Source organism: Mixophyes fleayi, chromosome 4 (genome assembly GCF_038048845.1).
Source record: "Mixophyes fleayi isolate aMixFle1 chromosome 4, aMixFle1.hap1, whole genome shotgun sequence".
Classification (NCBI taxonomy): Eukaryota; Metazoa; Chordata; class Amphibia; order Anura; family Limnodynastidae; genus Mixophyes; species Mixophyes fleayi.
Genome location: NC_134405.1, coordinates 41,572,997 through 41,599,447, shown reverse-complemented (window position 1 = coordinate 41,599,447; position 26,451 = coordinate 41,572,997). Strand labels below are relative to the sequence as shown.

The window sequence follows — 26,451 nt, the reverse complement described above, 5'->3', positions numbered from 1 at the left end:
AAGCATTTAGCTACCGAACCATTGGCATTATCATAGAATGAAAAATATTGCTACCACTAAAAGGTCTCCTCTGGTAATATAAACTTGCTCTACGTAACAGCATTTGAGGCCCCAAATAAGATTTGTCAGTGCAATGAATGGAATGTGGGAAGGGGATGCAGGATATGTTTCTGGAGGAGCGCCGGTATACTGAATTGGGAATTTCTCATATTTTCCTAGAAGACCCCCAGGACGATATATAGATTGAAGCCCAGTGCTTGACACTCTCTTGTACATTCAGGGGGTAGCATAGCTTATTTGGCTGGGAAATGGAATTCCTACCAGCACACTCATTACTTTGTCCAGCAGAATGTGAAGGAGTGTGGAGAATGCACGGGGATTGTCCAATAAGTCTTGAAAACATGACCTGCTCTTTGTTTTCTACGGAACACTTTTCTGCTGTTGCTTTTGCAGGACCACCCCCACACCCTGCCCACAGCCCAGATCTAAATATCATACGTACAATTTTAGGGTATTTTCTGTTCTTTTTGTGGAGAATAACAATCGCTTCATAACCATTTGCAGCAAAGTAAAAATCTAGAATTTTTTTTCATTCCTTCAAAATAATTTTGAACAGTGCTACCATGGACTGCTACTATTCATTGAATTTATTTATAAACATGAATCACTTATTTGTAAATTTACTCATAAACTATAAGCACTTATTTACCTGTAAGAAAACACACAGTGATGGTCTTTTTTTCTTCAAGCTGCTACTAATGATTTAGTTTGCAAAGTGTCAGGTGACTACTATGGCAACCACCGTCACATGACATGATGTGAGAGGCTTTGCAATGACCGTGTCATGTGGCTACCATGGCAACCACAGTCACATGACGTGATGTGAGAGGCTTTGCAATGACCGATTCATGTGGCTACCATGGGAACCACCGTCACTGGACATGTGATGTGAGAGGCTTTGCAAAAACCCTCTTCTGTGGATGTTTGTTCATATCACAATCCTCTCCTTCACCTCCTTCCTCTGCCATTTTGTGACTACTGAGGAGCTTCCTGACTGCCACTGACTCAGACATCACGCTACACTGTCCTCTAGAACAAGCTTGAGAGCTGTAACGCCAATGCGTCCCAGCTGACAGGCTCTACCTTGCAGTGGTAGTCAGGTACAGCTCCACCACAGAGTGATTTTGCAAAGGGAAGAGACAGGATTTTTAGATGATGGATGACAGATCAATAACACAGTTTTTAGTCATCTTTTTCCCAACAAAGTCTGTCTAGACAGAAAATACAATTTCTATGCTTGCAAAATGCAGCTTGTTTACTGAAGTCTTACGGATGCTTTGAAGATGGTGAGGGCCGTTTACAAAGCCACCCTTCAGTGCATTTTGCCAGCATGATATCATATAACAACATTTACTGATTGTGCATTTACTCTCTCTGTCTGTCTCCCTCACTGTCTGTGTGTGAGTGTGTGTCTATAGTAGGGAATTTAGACTGTTAACTCCAATTGGGCAGGGACTGATGTGAATGAGTTCTCTGTACAGCGCTGCGGAATTAGTGGCGCTATATAAATTGATGATAATGATGATATATATACATTTATATATATATATGTACAGGACCATGCACAGATTTGATGTCAAGATGGTGGCCATTATGGAAAGTGATTTCAACCACAAACATATGAATGTCAAGGCATAAATAATTTAGAAAAGAGGTAAGCCAGCACGCAAGATATATTTATATAAATAAAAAAAGAGCACAATTGTTGTCAGAGCTTATCCTATGCAAATCTGAGTGTATCAGGCACAATAAAAAAAATAAGGTTCGTATTTGCTGACAACAGTTAAGTCTGAACCCCCATGATCAAGGTTCCTCTTTATGTGCAAGTCCTACACTCACATGAATGCTTCAAATATCACTTAATATGGTTAGAAGGCTAAAATGTGACCAAAATGATCATTTTAACTCTTTACAGACTGGCTAGACAGCATAAAGCAATGTCTGTAAGCAAAACAGAAAACATACAAGTCAGCGGTAAGAAGGTATGAGAGTCATGTTGGCATAAGAGGGGTTGTAAAGTGTATATGGGGGGTGTTTTGAGTGAGTGGACATTGTAGGGGAGTCTGAAATGTGCTTTGGGGTGCGGGGGGTTTGAGTGGAAATCTGAAAAATATTTTGAAATATATGTGGGATTTATTCTCAGGGGATTGTGGTTTTCTCTTTATTTGATCAAATGTATTGTTTTAACTTCTTACCTTCAGAGATTGAAGGATAGAGGGTGGCATGTGAGTGCCTTTGTTGTGTATTAAGCTGCTCATCGCTGTACACCAATGCATTACACAATAAGATGTTTACATTTTTTACACATAAATTGAAAGGAGGATGAACGTAGGGTGAAGCAAATACAGCTGTAGGACAAAAATTGGTTAATTAATTAAGGGGGACTAATGTGAAAGTACTGTATATTAGTGTTTTCACTGACTGAATGATAAGCATAGAATTGTGCAGCGTCAATTTCCTTGTACATTTACATCATCCCCCAAAAGTCAGAGAGGATGAAGCAGCACGTATAAGTGATAGTACAAAGAATAACTGGCAAAATTGTGCAAATGTATAATGAGGTGAAGGAAGGTATCACCTGCTATTGATGGTCTGACAAAAGAGTTTTTTCTTCCCAGTCGAAGGTTGAATTGGGAATTTCCTAGTTGGGCTTGCCTTTCCTTCTGATGGATCAACACAGTTAGGAATGAGAAAGGATTGAACTCAAAGGACTTTTGCATCATCATCATCATCATTTATTTATTTATATAGCGCCACTTATTCCGCAGCGCTGTACAGAGAACTCACTCACATCAGTCCCTGCCCCATTGGAGCTTACAGTCTAAATTCCCTAATACACACACAGACAGACACACAGACTAAGGTCAATTTGTTATCAGCCAATTAACCTACCAGTATTTTTTTGGAGTGTGGGAGGAAACTGAAGCACCCGGAGGAAACCCACGCAAACACAGGGAAAACATACAAACTCCACACAGATAAGGCCATGGTCGCGAATTGAACTCATGATCCCAGTGCTGTAAGGCAGAAGTGCTAACCACTAAGCCACCGTGCTGAAACATGGCTATGATGACCCCCAATGGCGATATAAACATTGGCCAATATCGCCGTGTGTGTGGCCAGCTTTGCACGGAATCGTTTACATAAATTGACATTATTATTTACAACATCTGTGCTTTGTTTATCAGAAAGACGTGAACAAACCCATGTCAGGCCACTGTGTTGACAAATGGTAATGGTATTATGCACATATTTGAGTCTACTTGATAGCAAAGTCCCATTCTGTATTTGCATACAGTACAGGGCAGATAAAAGGGATCAGATAAACATAAACGCGTGAATTGAAAGTTCAAGTTCACTTACAGAGTCTTGTGTCTGCAACACCCCATTTTACTATATATACATATATATCTATATCTATAGATATATATATAACAGCTCTGAACTTGGAAGATTACAATGTTTTACTACCAACAACATCCTTTACAACTCTTTAAACTTATATAATCTGTTCCACCATCACTACATATTACTATACACAATATGTTATTACAATTGTTAACTTTGCACATTACTCCATATCTTTTGCCATTAGTATAGAAACACTCTTATATGCCTTGTGCTCATTTCAAGCAAAAGTATTTACCCATTGCTTATATTATCATTCAGCAGAGACTGCTCGGGGATATTAAGATACATGATTAAATGTTATATTATACAGCAGCAGATATCAAATAGACATATAGGACACAATGAGAGTGCAGATCTTCACTAGCAACCAATCAGTACGCACCTTTTATCTGTCTACAGCACTTCACACAATGAAAACAACTGTCTGATTGGTTGCTCCGGTTTTAGTTCAGAGTTGCACATTTGAGCAATATTAGTTAATAACTCTGCAATGTTAAACAAACCATACGACTATTATAACATAATATCTATCACTATACAATACAAGCAATGCTGTGAGCCTGGTATCTATTGCAAAAGGTAGATTAACTTATACAAATGAGAACTGGATCACAGGGATATTGATTTACCTCAGACAAGGGGCGGGTCACGTTGCTGGTTATATTATATAAATTGTTCATGTAGTTACACCCGTTCTTTCACATGATTTCACACGCGCATGGTGGCACTATGGTTAGCATTACTGGCCATGGATTCGATTCAGACCAGGGGGTAAATGTATCAGGCTGCGAGTTTTCGCCGGCTTTGAAAAATGGAGATAACCAATCAGATTCTAGCTATCATTTTGTAGACTGTACTAAATAAATGACAGCTAGAATCTAATTGGTTGCTACAGGCAACATCTCCACTTTTCAAACCCGCCGCAAACTCACAGCTTGATTAATTTACTCCCAGTTCTCTATCTGTGTGGAATTTGTATGTTCTCCCTTTGTTTGCATGGGTTTCCTCTGGGTTCTTTGATTTCCTTCCACGGTCTAAAAATCATAGTGGTAGGTTAAGTGGCTTCTGACAAAATTAGCCTTAATATGTGAATTCCTATGGTATGGAATATAGATTGTAAGCTGCTTCAGGTTGAATGAGGTTCTTTCAGGTTTCAAAGAGTTAATGACTCATGAATGCAAGATTTATTGTGACGTTTACCTTTATTTTCACAATAAACATAACATAAAAGAAAAAGTAAAAATCAAATACTCAGCTTCCAATATGTTCAAGTAACAGTCAATTTCCAGGACCCCTCTTTAACACAAAAGCTGGAAAAACAATAGGCACCTTTCTTCATCAAGGTCCAGTTATGATCCAAGGGTCTTTCTGGCTGCTTTCCAGTTTTATACTCAGAGAACAAAGGTTCTTAGAAACAACTTACATATGCAGTAAGAGTATAAACATATTTTCAGACTCGCTAATGGTACATTACTGATAAGAAAGAATATATTCTCACTCATGGCAACACCCTGGCATTATATGTGGAGATGTCTCGGTCCAGGCTTTGATCACATAAGCATTTTACAATACACACAGAGAGTATGAATACAACAAAAATGGAGCTCGGTGGCCATTTTGATAAGCCTGTCACATAAGCTCCATTTGGGGAGGGACTGATGTGATTGACTGAATATTCTCTTTAAAACGCTGCATAATATGTATACATGTATGTACATATATATATATATATATATATATATATATATATATATATATATATATATATATATATATATGGTTTATTAATAATAAACCCTTCCTTAGCACACTATATTCAACATCTTGAATGTCTGGTATATTTACTACTTTGAGAGCGGGAAAGTATATAGCTTAAGGTTTAACATGATCACAATGTATTTTCCCTTCCTGTAATGTCAATAAAGATATGCATTAGATGACCCATGTCATGTCACTGAGTAATTACAGGAGTCACACAGTCATGTGGCAATTATAAAATTCTCTTAGGTCTAAATAGATGAGATAATTATCATGGAAACGAAAGGAAAGTTGTAAGTAACACTAATAGTATTTGTAAAACAAATATATAAAGAATTTTGTTTTTAAGAAACATATACATTTTACCTTTCTACAATATACGCATTTCTTTCTTTGATAAATTGACCAGTAAGTGGAAACTTCTAGTGATAAAAACATTTGAGCACATGGGGGTAAATGTATCAAACTGAGAGTTTTCCAGCGGGTTTGAAAAGTGGAGATGTTGCCTATAGCAACCAATCAGATTTTAGCTTTCATTTTGTAGAATGTACTAAATAAATGATAGCTAGAATCTGATTGGTTTTTCAAACCCGCCGGTAAACTCTCAGCCTGATACATTTACCCCATGGTGTTGGAGGATCTGCAAATGATGACAGGGCGCGTTAATCCTTTAAACCTATATAGAAATATAAAATACGCACACTGATCAAAATATACATATTCACATTACACAGCCTAGTTGCAAACTGTCTAGGGACAGTCCAAGATTTTAAACATTTGTATCTGTCAACGTCTCTATTTTCCTATACTGACCACAAAAAAAACTTCCTCTTTTTCAGCATGTTGTTTACAAATCTCATAATCTGTCATTATTCTCTAGGCTTTATGAGATAATGACTATTAAAAAAGGAGTATGTAAAATTCTCAGAAGCACATTATTATGAAAGTCAGTGAACATGACATGATAGAGTGAGATGGTGGTGTGTATCAGATGCTAAGCAAGTCTGCAAAGTCTCCCTGGAAAATAATTAAGAAGACCCAGCTTCTTCTAAATTGCGTGTAAATGCTATATATATATATATATATATATATATATATATATATATATATATATATCCAGAGAAAGGTTGCACTCTCTACAACAAATAAACAAAAAAGGCCATAAAGGAAAAGAACTTTACTGAATGTTATATGTATGTATGTGTAGATATATATATATATATATATATATATATATATATATATATATAAAATCATTTATTTATATAGTGCCAACATATTCCGTAGCGCTATATATATCTATATATATATATATACAAATATATATATATATATATATATATATATATATATATATACTGTACATAGATATATATTTATGTACTGTATATAGATGGAGATACACATCTAATATATATATATATATATATATATACATATATTTATATACACACTGTATATAGATGGAGATATACATTTAAAGAGAGCGATGCACAAAGATGCACGTTATATACATATTTCTGTAAATATGTCTTCTCACAACTGCACAGTTAAATCAGATTTGCATGCATTATTTTGGTTTATTACGATAACCCCCCCCTATGTGTGTGAAGGCATCTGAAGTATGCAAGGGGAGTGACTGATGTACCTATAGGAAATGAGTCAGCCCCCATTGCTGTGCACTACATCCAGGCAAAGGAGTGAACAGAGACGATGTCACATCATGTGTTATAAACTCCTCCTTGCTGGGGATGTACTATACCATATTTTAAAAATCACACCACTTTTAGCCCCACCCTTACTATTGAGCAAAAAAAAAAAAAAAAAAAAGGCAAGTTAATTGAACTTCACCCAGGACTACCCCAATCACTTTGCAATCTGAGGCAGTAGTGTGTGCACACAGCTTGTATCCCCTTGTACTATAGTGTGCAAGACAGGGGATCTGCATACATTATATATATATTATATTATATATATAGAGAGAGAGATAAAGGATCTTATGCACATTACCAACACCATGGGACCTTCCTCAGCATTTGCCTTGCTGCTGATCATCCACCTCACATCTGCTTCCTCAGGTAAGTGCAGACTCACTTTATTTAGTCTTTATCTTCTTGAGATGTGAGTGACTGAATCTTGACACATGTATATTTATTCTGTAACTGAGGAGCAGCCCTGTGTCAGATGGCTGCTATAAGGATGTATATACCGTTATCTGGGTTATTATAGGAGTGACCTGAGGGCAGCAGGTGGGGATATATTACATGTACACCTCTGATATTAGTATTATTTAGGGACCTATGGTTCTCCAGCTGATGAGGTATTTTCAGCACTCAGTGGGGGCCCTGCTGGGACTTGTAGTTCCACCCCAGTTGTTGTGAGATCGCTGTTATTGTCAGTGTGTTGTGTGATGATGACTGATAGACTGTCAGGTATTATTACCTGGGGGGTATCAGGGGAGGTGGTGGGGGGGGGGGTTGGTTTACCTCAGATAACCGGTATAATAATGGAGGGGTAGGAGGTGATGGGGAACAAGTGGCAGCCCAGGGGAAGGGGGGGCATTAGAGTTCCCAGTTACCCTATTCGGGCACCACAGGGTTTCATGTGTTTGGGGTGTTGTGTGACCATTAGAAAGTGACCGGTCATTATTGGCATTGACATTGACGTTTACAACCGGCTCTTATCTGTCACACTGAGGGGCGTTCCCTACCTTAAGCCGCGCCCACGTCGTGGTTGGGTTTGGTGAATGGGTAGACGCTTACACGGCTCTCCATTGGGTGACGTGAAATCTGCCGATCGCGAGCCCCCGCCCTTCCGCCCAATAGGAAAACAAAGAGGCGTGGCCTAGATGGGCAGTTAGCGGCTCGAGCCCTGTGTGAAGACGTTTATTTTCCCGCCCATGAGTGAGGGGAGGACGGGTGCGTCATAGCTCTCGCCTTATGTAGTGTGTGCAACCCCTGCAAGGGCGTGGTGGGGCCATGTGGGCTGATAAAGAGCCTCTACGTGGATAATTCACTAAAAGTCATGTCGTCCCCCTCTGCATTAGTTATATTGTACTTCAATGCCTCCAAGGTGTATGGACTCATGTTACTGAGATCCATGGCAGGGCGTATACATTGTCACAGAAGCCCAACATTTATATATGACATAGCTAAATATATCAGTTAATAAAATATGATATGACTTCACCAGCCCTGTAGCAAGAATAATAGTCATTCTCTTGTATCACATGCTTAGCTTGCTGATTGGTAAAGGACAATGAATAACTGCTGGGTCTAAAGACTGGAAGTCTCATTAGATATATACAGTTTTGTTTTTGCCTCCACCTATTTGTACTGTGTAGAAAAGTGGGACCTGTAGAGGTGAGGTGGAGCCATGCACACTTTATACAAGGCTACCTACTATCCCCAAACCAAGGAGGACATACATTGAGGCCAGGTGCCAACTGGCATTGCTTCAGCTTTTCATGTAACTAATGGAAACGCACGTCGTCGCACAAAAAAGTTTGACAGGCGTTTGTTACTGCTATTAGTAGTTTAATGTAGGCTTCCAGAATGCGTTTACAAAGGCCTGTGGGTAAAACTAGATGTGTACAGGAAACATGTGGAACACTAGCACACACCTATGGAACACTAGCACACACCTATGGAACACTAGCACACACCTATGGAACACTAGCACACACCGATGGAACACTAGCACACACCGGTGTAACACTAGCACACACCGGTGTAACACTAGCACACACCGATGGAACACTACCACACACACCGGTGGAACACTAGCACACACCGATGGAACACTACCACACACCGGTGGAACACTACCACACACACTGGTGGAACACTACCACACACACCGATGGAACACTAGCACACACCGATGGAACACTAGCACACACCGGTGGAACACTACCACAAAGCAAGAGGAACACAAGCGCAACACTACTGAAACACTAGCAAGAGCGGGTGTGGGCATGATGACGCTAGTAACAATGGTTTCTAGTGTCAGACCTGTTGCTAGCATTACAAATGTCAATATAAAGCATCAAATTAATAACGGTGTGTATGAGGCCTTAACAAGTTCACCTTGAGTAATATTAATAATACATATTTAACAACAGCAGTAGAAAGCTGTTTACACTGGTATGGGTAAATCTGGGCCTATGGGTTGGCCATATTTTCATGCCTCATAGCAATCCTCATTTCCGGTAAATATACTCCGTACCTGTGACATAAGCCATTTTTTACAACATGTAAATAGCAGTTTGAGGGCTCATCGATACTGCAACTGCAAAATAAAAGCAATATATTTTTGGTTTTTACATTGAAATAGTTACCTCATAGGTCCTCTGAAGTAAAAACTAAACCAAACCCAACTGTAGGCCTGGGAACCCCCAGTCAAAGTTGAAAAACACTGAAGCTGGCTTAAAATTTCCCATGACTCAATGGCACAAAATAATACCGTATATAAGGGTTTATGCCCATCTAAACTCTATTTGCTAAACCAGTGTTAGAATTGTAAGGTATCGTGTTTGCAACTCATGGAAAGAAACAGAAGTAAATGTGATACTGACTCTTATTTTAAGTTATGTCCGACCATTTCTGTGTTTTACATTGTATGGAAAACACCTTCTTGAACTGATGTCTCTTTAAATCCATTTTTACAAAAGCTTTATTGATAATATAATTACAAGGCGTTGCTCCAATTAGGGAACATTGATCCCTATGAGCCATGTCACATTCCTTTGCCTCTTCAGTACTCTGTAATGCAGAACAGTTGTGTTGGAGCAGTTCAACATTTCAACAACCGTCTCTATGGCAGGATATCGGCACGGACGTCCCCGAGAGCCACACCCTGTGTTGCCATAGCTTGTTTGTGTACCTCAGAGAAACCTATAAACTAAGCCTATTGTGTTATAGATATGTGCATCCATAACTTCACATAATGGAAAATATAAATCTCCATTATCCATGTTGGTGTCAGAACTTATAGTCCTCTGAATTACTTGTAAGAATAAATACAATGGCCCTCTATTAAGTGAACAGTTTCCCCCAAAGTCATGTTACACCCCCATTTTTGAAATGACAACACTTTCTAGTTACGCTGGAACATTTTGAAATGATTCTAAACCATTTACGTTGGGAGAAATGCTCCTTATTTAGGATTTTTGGAATTTAGAGTCATCTGCCCAGTTCATAGTTTCATGAATGATGTCTGAAGGTAGTATGCAGAAGGTCAAATCCTGGTTTTGTAGATGGACTATCCCAGATTTAAGATTAAAAAAAAAAAATGAACAGCTACACATATGAGTCAAGCAATGCAAACTTACTGTATTAGATAAGCTGATGCAGGTAGCCGCAAAGTATTACAATTACAGCATGTGTCTTCGTTTTATAGCCTTTTTCAGAGTTGATGGAGGGAGTGTTGTAAGTGTTAAATACATTAAAGTGAGTATAAAAAATAATATTACTATGACTGGTTTCTTCACGAAAATACTTATTGTAGTTGCAGTATATAACGTTTTTTTTAGCCTCCCCATTTTTTTTTATTGGAAGTTGTTGCTATTTTCTCATGTTCACTAGCAAATATTTTCCAGTCAGGGTTCTAGGTGGCAGCCATTTTATGTTGTACGTGTGCAAAGCCATCACCCTGACTTACAATGTGTGTCTTGGAATTTACCTCCCATTTCTCTAAACATCAGTTGGGTAATACTTGTGGCAAAATATCCCCTTCATCCTGTAAATAATGCATATGTCATAAGCCACGCTGTATTTTGACAGTATGGAAACTACAGTATATGGGCAAATAGAGTTCGGAGTTTTTGTGAAACCAGATTTTATTTTCATATTGATTTTTCTGGCTTTTACTTCAGTTAAGTGTCTTTGTGAACCTAAATCATGTAATGTGATTTAACTTGACAACTCAGCGAGCCGGTTCATTTACAGGCACAAATTGGTGATACTGTTGTTTCTTTGGTGCCCTTAATTACTAATTGCACTTTTTTTTCCGACATAATGATGCCTGGAGCATCTTTTGCTGAGAAAATGTTGCTTAGTGATAGTTTTGTCACCTTGGTTACACATTTGCATGGGGCTCACTTGTTATAATATCTCTGATTATAAATTTAGGATAAAGTTCAGATGTGGGTGTTTAGAACATGGCACTGTTAATATTTAAGCCAAATGTGACTGTGCATACGCTGTTGCAACAGTGGGCGGTGAAATATTATACTGTGCCAACATCTTATTCCAACATTGGCTTTCTGTGCCCGACTTACTGAGCAGTTGGAATCAGACAATTCTAATGTACTTAGTGTTCTTAAAATCTTAAACAGAATAAAAACAGTTTATGATTAATGAAACCAGCATCAGGAAGGTGGTAATGTGCACTTTGTCAGTACTAAAGAGTAGAATCATTTAAAGAGACAAAATCTTATTAGGAAGGTATGACTGTCCCTATACGTCATGTCAGCAGGTAGCTGTGATGACAATAAGCTTGTTATAGGCTGTTCTTACTTGTCCTGTAGAACAGTATGGCCTGTAAGTGATATGACACATGGAGTAGTAGATTTAAGTAGGAAATGAAGGCGGTTCCCCCCTGAATAGAAAGTTTCGCTTTGTAGGTCAAAGAAGGCGGCTTGGTATCTTACATTTCTCCTTCCAACATGCAAATGCCTTCACTCCCCCTTCAAAAGACTGGATTAAACCAGGCGGATTGTATTGTAGTGGTATGTGAAATATTAGCCACACCTATGTGAAGTTGATGTACCTTTCTCCACGCTCTGAAATCTTCACACCCGCTGATAATTAATTGCTGGAAAATGTCCTATAAATTGCTAATAGTGCAGTAAATGCTAAATTAGCAGCCAGAAGGCTTCAGTGGTTCTGTTTTAGTTGATGTTGCATTTTCTATACCTTGGTTATGCTGAGTTCTTCCAGAAAGACATATGTTTGGGGTAATTTGTTCTAAAATCATTGTGACAACTACTGTCGACCACACTTTCTATACGCTCCAAATATGTAGTATGTGTACCTTCATTCCCTGACAGAGGGAAACCGATATGACGTTTAGAGTACACCTGCCATGTACAGCAATGGCTGCGGACATAACATCCACCTTCTCGGGGTATTTCCATGTTCAGGAAATATGATCTTGGCTTCCCTATCTGACGGCTCCTCTAAACTTAGATAAAGTCATACTGACAATAGGAACATGCGTGAAGATATCAATGCTCTATAGAGTCTGTGCCACTGGAGTAATTTGTTATAAAGATATCACTCTGACTTCCTGGTAGCTGTCATGTGCCTATAGGCATGTACTTTCCCACCCCTCTCGTATGGTGTAATTGATTGTTACTTTTAACTTCCTTCTAGGGTTCAAATAGATAACTTTGTAGTTTAGATAACAACTGTCCATCGTTCCCATGCATGAAGGTTTCTCTTGAAAATTTGATATCTGGAAATGTTAGAATCCAGCCCCTTTTGTTAAATTCAACACTTCAGTTTTCTAAAATTCTGCTTGGTTTAGCCTAATTTATGATGTCAATTAATCTTGAGAGTGAGGATATATTGGAACTGCCTTTGTTACATGTTTCAAATATATGTGTTTTGTTGTTGTTTTTTTTACTATTACATTGCTGAAAACGTGCCTAGATTTGCTCTTCTATGCCAAAATGGAACTGTAATGTGCGAAATGCGTTAAAAGCTCGGAGCTTCTGCAGAACAGGAGGGATTTTCGATTATTATAAATGGTGAAGGATAGTCAAGGATGCCATCAGCTGAGATTGTCTCAAGATTTCTACAATGTCTAGTTCATGTTTCCTGTCTCCACGTTCTACTGTGCCTGTATTACAACCATACCACGGGTAGCTGCACAGAAATGCTCTTTTAATATTGGTGGCTGATGATGTTTCTTCCTTACCATAGCCACACACAATTTACCCGCCACAAGTTACAATTGTTATTCAGCTACGTTATATGTCAATTCTTCCCCACACCTCTGGTTATACTTTCTTTACTCTTTTCAACCCCATAAATATTTTTTTTTTGTTTTTGAATTTCAGGGATTACCACGTGTGCCAAGAATGAGTTCCAGTGTGGCGACGGGAAATGTATCCCGTACAAGTGGGTCTGTGACGGCAATGAGGAATGCAGGGACGGGTCTGACGAGTTTCATGAGACATGCCGTAAGTTCCTGCGCTAGGCAAGATGGGAAATATGGGAAAGTCATTTGATTATTCTTTCATATAAATAATTGTTACTCAACTTAACAATATTCCCTTGGTTTCTTTTCAGGGACCAGAACATGTAGCCCTGAACAATTTAGCTGTGGTGACAGGACAAACCGATGTATTCCCTTGTCATGGAAATGTGATCAGCGAGAGGAGTGCGAGAATGGCTTGGACGAGAAGGACTGTGGTAAGTGTCCCTTATAAAGCTCCGTTCACACATTATCATAGCCAGAGATTACATGAAACCATGGAAGTACTAAAGAGCACTGCTCCCATTTATAACGTTATAAATACATGACCCCGATCCAATTAATGTGTGCCCGTTGCCATCACAGAGTCGATAAGTGTTTATGAGCTGAAGCCTATGAAATCACCAGGAGCTAGTTACATCAGGCTGTATATGGACATAGAGGATAGTGTGTTGTATATGTACAGTGTGTGTAATTTTCCTCGTTCCCTCTTTCTAGCTCCCAAAGTCTGTGCTTCCGATGACCAGTTTCAGTGCCGCAGCGGAATGTGCATCTCTCTTACATATCTGTGTGACGGTGATCATGACTGTGATGATCACAGCGATGAAGACTCTTGCCCTCCCCCCACCTGTAATCCATCATATTTCAATTGCAAGAACTCTACCCTCTGTATCCCCAAACTATGGACCTGTGATGGAGACCCTGACTGTGAGGATGGCTCTGATGAGGAGAACTGTGAAGGGAAGGAGCCAATCAAGACGGACAAACCCTGCTCCTCTCTGGAGTTCCACTGCGGTAGCGGTGAATGCATACACATGAGCTGGAAGTGTGATGGAGGTTATGACTGCAAGGATAAATCTGATGAAAAGCACTGTGGTAAGTAACAATGCGGAACGTTTCATTATCAGTATGTCCTCTTAGCTAATGGGTGGCATAAAGCCTGTGTGTGGTGGTGGCTAATTGTTTTGTTATCTGATGTTCATTACAGAAAAGCCCACATGCAGCCCAGATCAGTTCCAGTGTAATGACGGGAAGTGTATACATGGCAGCCGGCAATGCGACAGAGAATATGACTGCGAAGATCTCAGTGATGAGATTGGCTGTGTAAATGGTGAGTACTATGCCTGACAAAATATTCAATGTGCAAAATTGTTGTCAATGAGATGGGAAACACAGGCATTATACAACAAATTGTTATGACTCCTAATGCATTCACAAAGCAGCAACGGAAGTATAAAGCAAAATGTCTTTATTCAGGCAAATATATAAACAAGGATAACTCAAATCCACTGATAAGAACAGGTTCCAAATAGTGTCTGTACAGTTATATGGCAGGAACAGGTAATATAAGTTACCCCAGTCCAGGAGGCACAAGGCTGTCCAGGGAAGCAGACAGAGTGCAGGGATCAAACAGAGATCAGGTAAACAGAATCCAAATGGCCAGGCAGAGATCAAGGTCACAAGCGAATAAGCAAAGTGCAGAAGTCTAGCCAAAAGTCAGGGCAACAGGCAAACGAACAGGGTCCAGGAATCAAGCCGAGGGTCACAACAGAAGATCAAGCAGAAATGGAGCAAACACAGAAACAGGGCAGCAGCAGCCAGGAATAAACGGAAGAACTGCACTGAGCACAGGTTGAGGCAGGTATAAGAAGCTGATAGCCAGGTGCAGTTCTAATTTGCAAGGAGGTTAACCCCTTCAGGCATGGTGCAAGCTCAGGAGCGTAACAGCAGCACCTCTGGAGGATTAAAGGTACTGCTGACACATACAAAAACACAGGCAGAGTCGTAACACAAATTGGATTTTTTTTTTAATAAAATTCATAAATCTGGCATATACAACATCTTTTCCATAAATCCTTTGGGAGACACTGGAACTATGGGGGATTAGAGGTGCATTCAGGCATTCGAGCCAGCACAGACCGCACCTTCTCTGCACAGACCATACAGCAGGAGAAGGATCTTAAGCTGAAACATAGTTCCACTTTCATCTCTGCAGTGCCAGCATAGCTGGGAGGGTTCAAGTAATATATTTTTCAGGCAATCAAGAGTGTGGTACCCTGTCAAGAGAATTTTATACTTTGCTTCTTTTGCCTTAGAACAAACACCAGCCCAACGCATTTTGCATACACACTTTGACAGTGATTTTTGATACCTAGTAATGTCAATTTGAGCCTTTACTTCCACATGTCAGCCAGCAGATTTGGGAGGCAGACCAGAGGTTGTGTGAATAAAAATAAATGTCTTGTGTAGCGTACAAATATGTGAAGAAAAGGTTGCTCAGCCTTAGTGTGTCCCGTCTTTTATTCGTAAAGCTTGATAGAGGAGATAGTTAATTCTCACCCAGGCGGAAGGTGTGGGTCCTCATTGTGTTATCTTTCTTTTTCTTTAATCAGTGACAAAATGTGAGGGTCCCAACAAATTCAAGTGTCACAGTGGAGAGTGTATCAGTATGGATAAAGTGTGTGACAGAGTCAGGGACTGCAGAGACTGGTCAGATGAACCACTGAAGGAATGTGGTGAGTGCAGCAAAGTTTTGTACATGCTCTTGACAGATAAGAACGTCGCATCCTCTAACGCTTCTCTGCAGGCTTCCTCTGTATTCACAAGCGCTGTTGTCTCCTTTTCCTTAGGTGAAAACGAGTGTTTGAGAAACAATGGGGGCTGCTCGCACACCTGCAATGACCTTAAGATTGGCTACGAGTGTTTATGCCCAGACGGCTATCGCCTTGTGGGTGGAAAGAGTTGCCAAGGTAACTTGCTGTAATGTATGTATGTATTAATCTGGGCATGTGTTACAAATGTCATGTGCTTTCCTAATCAATGAAATCATAGTGATTTACACACATGCAGTGACAGTCTGAGTATTCATTCATGGCTTATTACAAGCTAGCGCTCTAACTTTCGTGTCTAGTGGCTAGACCTCCCTAGACCTACCCTCCCATTTAACAAACTTTCAGGGGAAGAGGGCCATGGTTAGCAAGCTCCTTTCATCCCTCCTAGGGAGCTTGCCAATTGTTTTATACACCAGTGGTGGGAGAAAGTCGCAGATCGTTTACATGACGGGTGGGACACCTTCCTCCAAGTGCCTTGAAAGTCTAATCCCAGCCTGGGCAACTTATTTGCCCTTTGACCCTAGTCTACCCTCAGTATTGAATTTGTTCTTGAGCTAACTGTTCCACAAATGTTTGATAGTTAGTGAGCTTTTGTATGACATGCTGCATGATACATTTAATACACATGCAAACACCCACCAATAATGTAGGTCTTGTATTATTTTGCACCATCGCATAATATTCTCCATCTCTTCCTCCTCAGATATTAATGAATGCGAGGAACCCAACTCCTGCAGCCAAATCTGCATTAACTTGGAAGGGGGCTATAAATGTGAATGCATTGAGGGTTACCAAATGGATCCTGTGACCAGGTCTTGCAAGGGCATTGGTAAGTACAGTATAAGGGAACCCTTCTTTTCCTCTTACAACTTCATCACATGTATTCCTGGCTACATATTCTTCCTTTTATGATCCCCTTCCCTGACGTTGCCTCATCTCTGTTTTTATTTGCATTTTATAGGGACAGTCGCTTACCTTTTATTCACTAACCGGCACGAGGTGAGGAAGATGACATTGGACAGGAGCGAGTACACAAGTTTCATCCCGCGCCTCAAGAATGTGGTGGCTTTGGATATGGAGGTAGCAGGCAATAAAATCTACTGGTCTGACCTAACACAGAAGAAAATTTACAGGTAATGAGGGATAGTCAAAGTCCCTGTCCATTGTGTCATACGAGCATACTGACCTTGTGCTTTGCTTCTGAAGTTTTCTGCAACAGACCTGAGATGTTTCAAACCTTTTTTTTTTGTCGTTCTTCCTCCGCAGTGCTTTAATGGACAAGGCACATAACTTTTCCCACCATGAAACAGTGATTGGAAATGAAATACAAGCCCCAGATGGTATCGCGGTGGATTGGGTCCATGCCAACATTTACTGGACGGACTCTATATATGGCACCATATCTGTGGCCAACACCGCAGGGTCTAAGAGGAAAACACTCTTCAGAGAGGATCTGGCAAAGCCCCGAGACATTGTGGTGGATCCCACAAAAGGGTAAGGAGAAATGTACCATGTATGTTATATAATAGGCACATTGTTGGAGGAACATGGCGATTTTATATATGGGCAAAGGAGAAGCAACCTCCAGAGCTTACATATTAAATACATATAAGACTCTTGGGAGAAGGAAAACCTGACAAGCCTATATATAATAAAAACAAGGTCCAACTTGTGTTACAATGTTATTCTATACAATGGCTCCAGCAATAAATTCTTACCCTCATCTCTGTATTTCAGGTTTATGTACTGGACTGACTGGGGCTTTCCTGCCAAGATTGAGAAGGGGGGCTTGAATGGAGTAGCCAGACAAACTCTAGTTAGTGAAAACATTGAATGGCCCAATGGCATCACTCTGGGTATGTAATATAGTTGTTTGTATACAATATTATGACCGTATGTTTAAATCTCTGATAAGAGATTTTGTAGCTGCTTTATCTCTAAAACAAGCTGTGTTGTCACTCTTAGACCTGCTTCATCAGAGATTGTACTGGGTGGACTCCAAGTTGCATATGCTGTCCAGCATTGATGTTACGGGAAGCAACAGAAAGATGGTCATCGCTGATGAGCATCACTTATCTCACCCCTTTGGCCTCACCATCTTTGAGGTAAGTCTATGTCCATATTGATCTGTGGACCATATATTTCTTTCTCTTATCATAGTCAATTTATTTTCTCTTCTGAAAATTCTATAAACCCAGCGGTCAACCTATTAAATAAAACGCTTACCAATTCTAGAATCAACAAAGAGACATTTAAATATTAAAATACAATTGAGTTTGCCGTTCGATGTACCCAGGCCAAAAACTATACAGCTTTTTCTTATGAGTGTTAGCTTTCTGTTGTCTTGTCAGTTATCATCATGACTCTTTGGTTATACCGCTTGAAACAGGCTCTAATATTAATAAAAGCTGGGAGGGTCTGGGTAATTTTCTTCTGTCCACCTTGTGAAATTGTATTTATTTTTATTTATTTTAAGGATCTTGTGTTCTGGACTGATATTGACAATGAAGCTATCTTCAGCGCTAACAGACTGACTGGAGAGGACATAAGGACGGTAGCAGAAGATCTCTCATCTCCAGAAGACATTGTCTTGTATCACAATCGTGGACAGCCTGAAGGTATGAGGCACAATCGTATCTGTCGTTGGCCTGTAGGTGTTGTGTGATGACGTCAGACTGAAGTTATAAATTACTGCCCCAGTATATACAATGACTTTACATTAAAGTGGATCTGTCACCTACATACGGTGACAGCAGAAATTTTGTGGGCTGAACCAATATTATTTAGAAAGCAGATGCTCCGTTCACTAGGAACCAGTGACATCATTAAAGCACGCTGTCATAATGTTGTATGATGGTGTTTAGGTTTGTAAAGTTACCTTCCTAGGGAGTGAGGCCCTCACTGAGTTTTATCAAATCTTCCATTAGTGTTATGGAGTTATCTCTACCTTAGGAGCAAAATATGTGTATTTCACGGCACCTAATTGAATAATAATCAATTTTCTAACTAGAATTATTTTTAATCACTTTTTTATTTTTTTTATTTGTTCCCTTTAGGTGAAAATTGGTGTGTTTCTCAATTTCTCGAGAACGGAGGTTGTGAATACTTGTGTCTGCCAGCCCCACACTTCAATGCACACTCCCCTAAGTACACTTGCGTGTGTCCTGATGGAGAGCACTTGGGGCCGGACATGAGAAGCTGTGTGAAAGGTAAGTTATCCCGTGTACAAGACCCTGTGGATGTAGGAGCCTGGGTGACGGGATAAATGGGAATGTCTTCATGCATTCACCCACCCATTGTACAGGATGGTAACACATATTACTGTTGTCTTTCCAGAGCAAGCTTCTACTGTCTCTCCGTCCACCTTGCCTCCGGTCACAACGGCAAGACCTCCGGTCACAACGGCAAGACCTCCGGTCACAACGCCCAGGAGTACAATCCTTGCAAAAATTCTCACTACAACTAAAAGACCTTCAACTGTTAAACCTGAACAGCGGACATTAATGCCCTTGACAACTAATATCCCTACAAGTAGTCAAGCAGCCTATAAACCCAGCACGCCGCGTAGTGAGAAGAGTAACCCCGATCTTTCTACTCCCGGAGTTCCGACAGGTACGGCTGCCTTATGAATTACCCTGATGTGTCCTTCTGTTGTAATGTGCAGTTCATTATCCAACAATCCTCTATTATATATGTGTGTGTTTGTTATCACCAAGTCACGCAGCATAAATACGATGTATCGCTGAATTCTGCCTTATCTGTGTATTTACAGCTGGGAATGACGGTGAGGTGAAGATGGAGACTGCAAATTCACATTCACATTCCAACGCAATCTATGCTGTTATCCCTATTGGTAAGTTTCTGCTCTTCTCTTCTACTCTCTGTAGGTTGAAAGCCTTTAAGTGGCTTGTTTGTATTCATGGAGTTGTCTATATAATCAGTTTATAACTAAACACCAATACCGACCAGTCTCTGATCTCTTTCCTTCCACTTGACTGTGGTGTCAGTAACCGAAACTCCTAATCCTGTCTACATTTATTAGTATGGTTAGACTTGTGTCTGTACTTCTTTTACTGAAGGATAAATGTAGTCAACATCCTAATTTTTTTCCCCCATATTCCCAGTTATACTCTGCTTGTCTGCATTTGGGGGCTTCCTCTTGTGGAGAAACTGGAGATTGAAAAACACCAACACTATTCACTTTGACAATCCCGTATACCAGAAAACGACAGAAGACGACGAGATCCACATTTGTCGGAGTCAGGACGGTTACACGTATCCATCGGTAAAATATATTTTCTTATTTGTTTTCTACAGAATGACTAACAGACGTACCAAAATAACTTGCGGAAAGTAAAAGTCTGACTTGACTTACAGCTGTCTTAGAAGAAACGCTAGAAAACGTATTTGTTAGTTTTACCATTTAAACCTTAATATCGCTTACATGTTCAACCCCTGCATAATAAGCCTTCTCTAGCTTTCGATAAACAGTCTGAGATTACAAATGGATCAGAAAGTCAAATTTTAGATTTATATGTTTATTATCGGTGTCTGTTAATATCTTCAGCCTATTCATAAACGTTTCAGGAAATGCTGCCTTGCATTGCTGCTATTAAACACTAAACACTAAACACGCACTCCTTTCTTGTCTTCATAGAGACAGATGGTGAGCCTGGACGATGATGTTGCTTGAACAAACCTTAACCACTGTGCCTATCATCAAACTCTGCTGCTCAGATATATCAGGGGCAACGACTGCTTAAACCAAAGTAAAAGCACCGTGTTTTATACCCGTCCAAACAACAGTTCCGTCTTGCACAGCTTGGAATTTTTGAGATTATTTTCTACCTTTTTTTTTTATTATTATTTTTTTCTTCCCACTCTACCAACCAAATGATCCACTATGTACAGTGCCCAGAGACTGCAGTTACTACCTTTTTCGTCTGACTTATTTATGAAGAAATTTGTTTTGTTGATGTTGTGCCAATTTTTTCCCTCCCTCGTGCCTCTTTCTGCATTGTGAAAAGCTCTTCCAACATGAAAGAGTAAATGAGGAGGCTGGTGTGGGATGGGGAAAGACTAGAAGGTAAAAGAAGAAAAAAAATAATACATAAAAGTACCGAGGGACTATGAAGGACTGTATGTGACGATCCTGCTGGGGTTTGTTTTTTTGTTTTGTTTTAAAAGCACAAGCCGTTCTTAAACACTAAAATGAAAATTCCAAACAGGAGGCGAATAAGGAGCAATGCACAGAAAGCTTGTACGGAATCGTTCATGTGACATCTCCTCAGGGCATCGGATATCTTCGTCTTGAGGTCAATCTCTGGGTTGAAGTATAGCCAGTTTATTAGGCTCTACCTTCCCACTACAATGTAGCAAGCCAGAAAAAGGCCACAAATCACCAACAAGTGCCTAGTCCACCACCACTAGCTTCTTATCCTTTATTTCTTGAAACAACCCATCCTCCGTCTGCACTTTTTGTTCTTCGTCTCAAGTCTGTTGTACTTTTGTGTTACTTCTATTAGTGAGGCTTTGGATTGTTTAGCGATGCTTTTTTGACCTGCCTGTATCCGACAGGGTATGACGGTAGAAAAAATGTTTTGAAAAATGGAATCTTGAAAGTTTGGCTGTTTCTTAAGCTTTTAATAGTCAATCATTGTTACTGGATACAAGGAAAAAAACACTTTTTTATGTGGTGCTACCTACAAATGAACAGTGGAAGAAGACATTCAGCCATTCTGTTGTTAACCACGCTGCCTTAATTTGCAACTGGCTCAGACTTTTTAGTCTATACTTGAAATATCCATATTGGCTGTATGTGAGATGTTCTCTACCACAAAAAAGGCCTTATCCTATTCCCCACTCTTGTCTCTTTTTTGCTCTGTAGAAAGTAGCCAATCTTTTATTGCAGTATTGAAATCAAAACGTCCTGCCTGAACCTGTGAAGAGATTTTGCTTTTTTTTTTTTTTTGTGAAGGGTGTAAATATTAATTTCTGTACAGTTGTTTTGCACACGTTTTTTTTTTTCTTTATTTTTTTTGTTGCTGTATATACATACTGATTGTGTCATAAATGGGAAAAGTTTAATATATAATTTATTTATTTCTAAAATATATCGAGTCTTGTGTTTTTATTTTGCGGTTTGAAATTAAAGGACTGATGTGATACTGTTGTCACAGCCATTTAACCAGGAGACATTGCCATATTTTTATCTAGTGTTGTTGGATTATTAATGAAATTTCCACCCAAGGTAAAAAAGTTTAGTTTTGGTTGGAGTTCAATGAGTTACAATAAAAACAACATTATGCTCTCCTTCTGTGCCGTCAGCTGGTCTTTGGTGCTAATAATACACTGTTTTCTACGCTTACGGCTCTGTCTGCCTCTGAAATAAGTTGAGCTGTGCACGGTAGCTCAGTGGTTAGCACTTCTGCCTTACAGCACTGGGGTTATGAGTTCAATTCCTGTCTATGACCTTATCTGTGTGGAGTTTGTATGTTCTCCCCGCGTTTGCGTGGGTTTCCTCCGGGTGCTCCGGTTTATTCCAACACTCCATAAACATACTGGTAGATTAATTGGCTGCTATCAATTGACCCTAGTCTCTCTCTCTGTGTATGTTAGGGAATTTAGACTGTAAGCTCCAATGGGGCAGGGACTGATGTGAGTGGGTTCTCTGTACAGCGCTGCAGAATCAGTGGCGCTATATAAATAAATGGTGATGAGCTGTAAGAGTAGCGATTAGAATGGCGTTCAACAATCGCATCTATTGCAAAACATGGCGGACAAATTAAATTATGTGAACTGAAATTAAATGCAAACGTTTGTTATTTTCATCTTTGAAAATTGAATGGGAATATATTTTTTCCTGCCACAGTTCAAATATAAATAGCAATTAAGTAATTCGAGTAGACAACTGCGACTTCGTATAAGATAGCAACCACTAAACAATTAAGTCCTGGATGGGGTTAAAACTTAATAAGCCTATTAGAAGCATTCAGCAAGTCTTGCTGATCACTATCATCAGTGTGTTTCGTTGCACCAGACCTGCAGCATCACAAGACATACGGCTCGTTAAGGGTGTATATACATCTGCATACAGGTCTACCTTTGTCGCAATTACGTGGTCGTGCCCTTACTGCGCTCTGTCAATGTCTGCCCACCCCCTTCTTCCTCTACTACGCCTCTCCAGTTCAGTCAACACTTTAAGATGCAACCAAATCATATGCACACATATATTTTGATGCGTAGTACGGAAGTATTTTTTCGCAAATACAACAGATTTATGTCCAACTCTACATGAGCCTCTACTGAGCTATAGGGCGCTCTGAATAGATACACCGCATTGTCATGAACATTGGTTCATCCTACAAAATGGTTACCTCCAGTGTGTATACAACGGTCACAGAAGTGTTGGTTTACACAAATACATGTTTTAGTAGTATAAACAATATGTAATATTTTAATATACAGTTCTGTTTTTCAATAGCTTGAAAAGCATATTAATTATTTGTTCTGTGGACTTTCAGGGACACATAGCTGGTTAGAAGCAATTATTGTATAGGAGCCTGGAAGAACATGGGGGGGCAGCTTCCAATAAGCCTGTTTTTCCAACCTGCTATGTTCATAATACACGTCTCATTCTTATAAATTCTCTATCTGCTTCCATAAAATAAGATTTTTGTACTTACGTTAAATCCATTTCTCTGATTCCTTTTGGTGGACACTGCTACTTAGGAGTTAATGACTGTACAGATTCTGAAGCACCTCCCCTCTATAGCCCCTCTTCAATGGATCACCAGTTAATAACTTACAAAGCCCCAAGAGATAGGGTAAATGGGTGACACAAAATGCAAATCTCACATTCCACAAACTGAAACATAACTGAACCAAAGAGCATAAGGGCAGGGCTACAGTGTCCCCAAAATGAATCAGAGAAATGTATTTAACGTAAGTGCAAATACTCTTCTCTCTCCAATTGAGGGACACTGCTACCATGGGGATGATCCAAAGCTTCTCCCCAGAGGAGAGTAAGCTCAGAAATAACTTTATACAAAATCTTTTGTCCATAGCTGGCATCCATTGACGCAAAATCATTAAAACTATTTAATCTGGTAAAGGTGTGGACTGAGGACCAGGTGGCTGCCTGACATGGTTGCTCGGTAGAGATACAATATCGCAGAGCCCAGAGAGCACTCACCGGTCTGTTGGGTGAGCCGAGATATATTCTGTAACTGGTTTTCTTAAGCTGATGTAACCCTTATGAACAACCGGTCTAATCCACCTGGCAATGGTCTGCTTTGTTGCCGGCCAACTGCTCTTAGCGTTGTAATGGACCAGAAGAGAATCCGTAATTCAGAAATTCTATTTGAATAGATCTTCAATGATCTGATCACGTCCAGTAAGGAGTCTTGAACCCCGAAGATCGAGTCTGCTTCAGAGAAGGGATAACGATGACCTAGTTAACATAGAACCCTGACACTAGCCCTGTCATCATGGAAAATCAGAAAGGGTGACATGCAAGATAGAGCCCAAAACATAGAAACTCTACTTACAGAGGAAGTGGCCAAAAGGAACACTGTCTTCCATATAAGGAACTTAGTGAGGCAGTAGGAGCAAATTAAGATCCCATGGTGCCGTTGGAGAGACGTGTGGTTATTGTACATGGAGGACTCTCTGTAAAATAAAGTCTGGACCTCCAGAATCAGGGTCAGTTTCTTCTGCTAGAAGATTGACAGGGTTGAAACATGGACCTTAACAGAACTGAGTCTCAGGCCACTGTGGAGATCACCGTGAAAGAAAGGCAAAAGGCACAGAAACCTGAAGAATGAAGTATGGAGCCCTTTCTTTTCTCACCAGGAAATATACAATTTCTACACTTTATAATAGTTACTTGCAGAGACTGGCTTCCTGGCTCTAAGCATGGTCTGGAATTACCTAATTTGAAAAACCTTCTGAAATCATGCCTTTATAGAAGTCTCCATTCTGTTTCTGCCACCATTCCTAGAATGCTGGTGTACCATGATGTCATCGGCCAATCTGAAGTGATCAGGATCAATAGAGTTCTTTCTTGGGGCTTTTACAATACCTAGGGTAGCATGGCTATCGGAATCAGGTATATAAATAAAAAATAGTTCCACAGCACTGTCATGGGGTCCACCAAGTACACTTGCGGACCTCAAATCATCAAGCAGAACTTGTCTACTTTGTGGTTATTCAGGAGGCCATCATGTCAAACTCTGGCTAACCTCAACTTTCCACCATCAGATAACTCCGTGGGGAGAGACCATTCGGTTATGCATACCACAGAAATTACTGTGACATACATTTCCACCCATCTGATGATCTTGGATGATTCCTTTATCTCTAGGGAGCTCTTGGTGCCCCCTTGATGATCTATGTATGCTACAGCCATGGTGTTGTCTGAATTTGGACCACCTTGCTTTTTAGAAAGGACTGTGGGCCTGATTCATTAAGGATCTTAAATGCAGAGGTATCTTATTTCAGTCTCCTGGACAAAACCATGTTACATTGCAAGGGGTGCAAATGAGTGTTCTGTTTTGCACATAAGTTAAATACTGACTGTTTTTTCATGTAGCACACAAATATCAACTTTACATTTCAGTGTACAAATAAGCTATCAAGTATTTGTGTGCTACATGGAAAAACAGCCAGTATTTAACTTATGTGCAAAACAGAACACTCATTTGCACCCCTTGCAATGTAACATGGTTTTGTCCAGGAGACTGAAATAAGAATCCTCTGCATTTAAGATCCTTAATGAATCAGGCCCTGTGTCTCTATCAGAGTGTTTGTCACTGTTCTAACATTGATGGGAAGCTTTGCCAAACAACACTGCAGATGAAGATGCAGCATCAACACTCCCCACCCCTCAAGGGAGGTGTCTGTAGTTACAATGGTTCAGTCCCAGATAGAAAACAGCAGTCCCTGTTCAGATTGTCTGCCTTCAACCACCACAGGGGAGAGGTGATAATGTAATACTTTGTCAGAATATCCTTTTGAAAATTCTGGGATGGAAGAGTGCATATTGCACCACATCAAAATGGAGACAATTTTCTCTGGTAATTTTCTTGCATTGGAGGACAGGAGTTGCTTTCAGGCTCAAACTAGCCCTCATCAACTTGAATGGCTATGATCTTTTCTTCTGGCAAGGACACACTTTGCAGCCTGGTGTCAAATAGCAGAACCAAAAACAGCATGCACTGAGTTAGAATCTGATTTGATTTCTGAACATTTATGACCAACCCATGGGACTCCAACTTAGCTGTTATCCAGCGTACACGACAGGTCATGTAAATAGGGGACCCTAGTGACTACACTTGATCTTGCCAGAGCAACCATCACCGCCATGACCATGGCAAGCATATTAAAAGAGAAGAGTTCTGATTGGAAG

General features: G+C 40.0%; 1 protein-coding gene across 1 annotated transcript; it reads left to right on the top strand.

Annotated features, from left to right (window-relative positions):
* Nucleotides 1-7,084: 7,084 nt before the first annotated feature.
* Nucleotides 7,085-22,355, top strand: LOC142151284 (low-density lipoprotein receptor 2-like). Its single transcript, XM_075206772.1, has 18 exons — nucleotides 7,085-7,307; nucleotides 13,295-13,417; nucleotides 13,527-13,649; nucleotides 13,930-14,307; nucleotides 14,420-14,542; nucleotides 15,825-15,947; nucleotides 16,062-16,181; nucleotides 16,747-16,872; nucleotides 17,005-17,176; nucleotides 17,310-17,537; nucleotides 17,781-17,899; nucleotides 18,009-18,148; nucleotides 18,520-18,661; nucleotides 19,100-19,252; nucleotides 19,380-19,655; nucleotides 19,816-19,896; nucleotides 20,168-20,328; nucleotides 20,701-22,355. Exons 1-18 carry the CDS (start codon nucleotides 7,229-7,231, stop codon nucleotides 20,734-20,736), a joined length of 2,703 nt encoding a protein of 900 aa, XP_075062873.1. The 5' UTR covers nucleotides 7,085-7,228; the 3' UTR covers nucleotides 20,737-22,355.
* Nucleotides 22,356-26,451: the final 4,096 nt, after the last annotated feature.

What these genes read in the sequence shown, in the direction of transcription:
- LOC142151284 (XM_075206772.1), top strand. Translation starts at nt 7,229, where the DNA reads ATGCACATTACCAACACCATGGGACCTTCCTCAGCATTTGCCTTGCTG. An exon ending in ATCTGATGAAAAGCACTGTG is followed by an intron (nt 14,308 to 14,419) that starts GTAAGTAACAAT and finishes TGTTCATTACAG; the next exon opens with AAAAGCCCACATGCAGCCCA. An exon ending in GCCCAATGGCATCACTCTGG is followed by an intron (nt 17,900 to 18,008) that starts GTATGTAATATA and finishes TGTCACTCTTAG; the next exon opens with ACCTGCTTCATCAGAGATTG.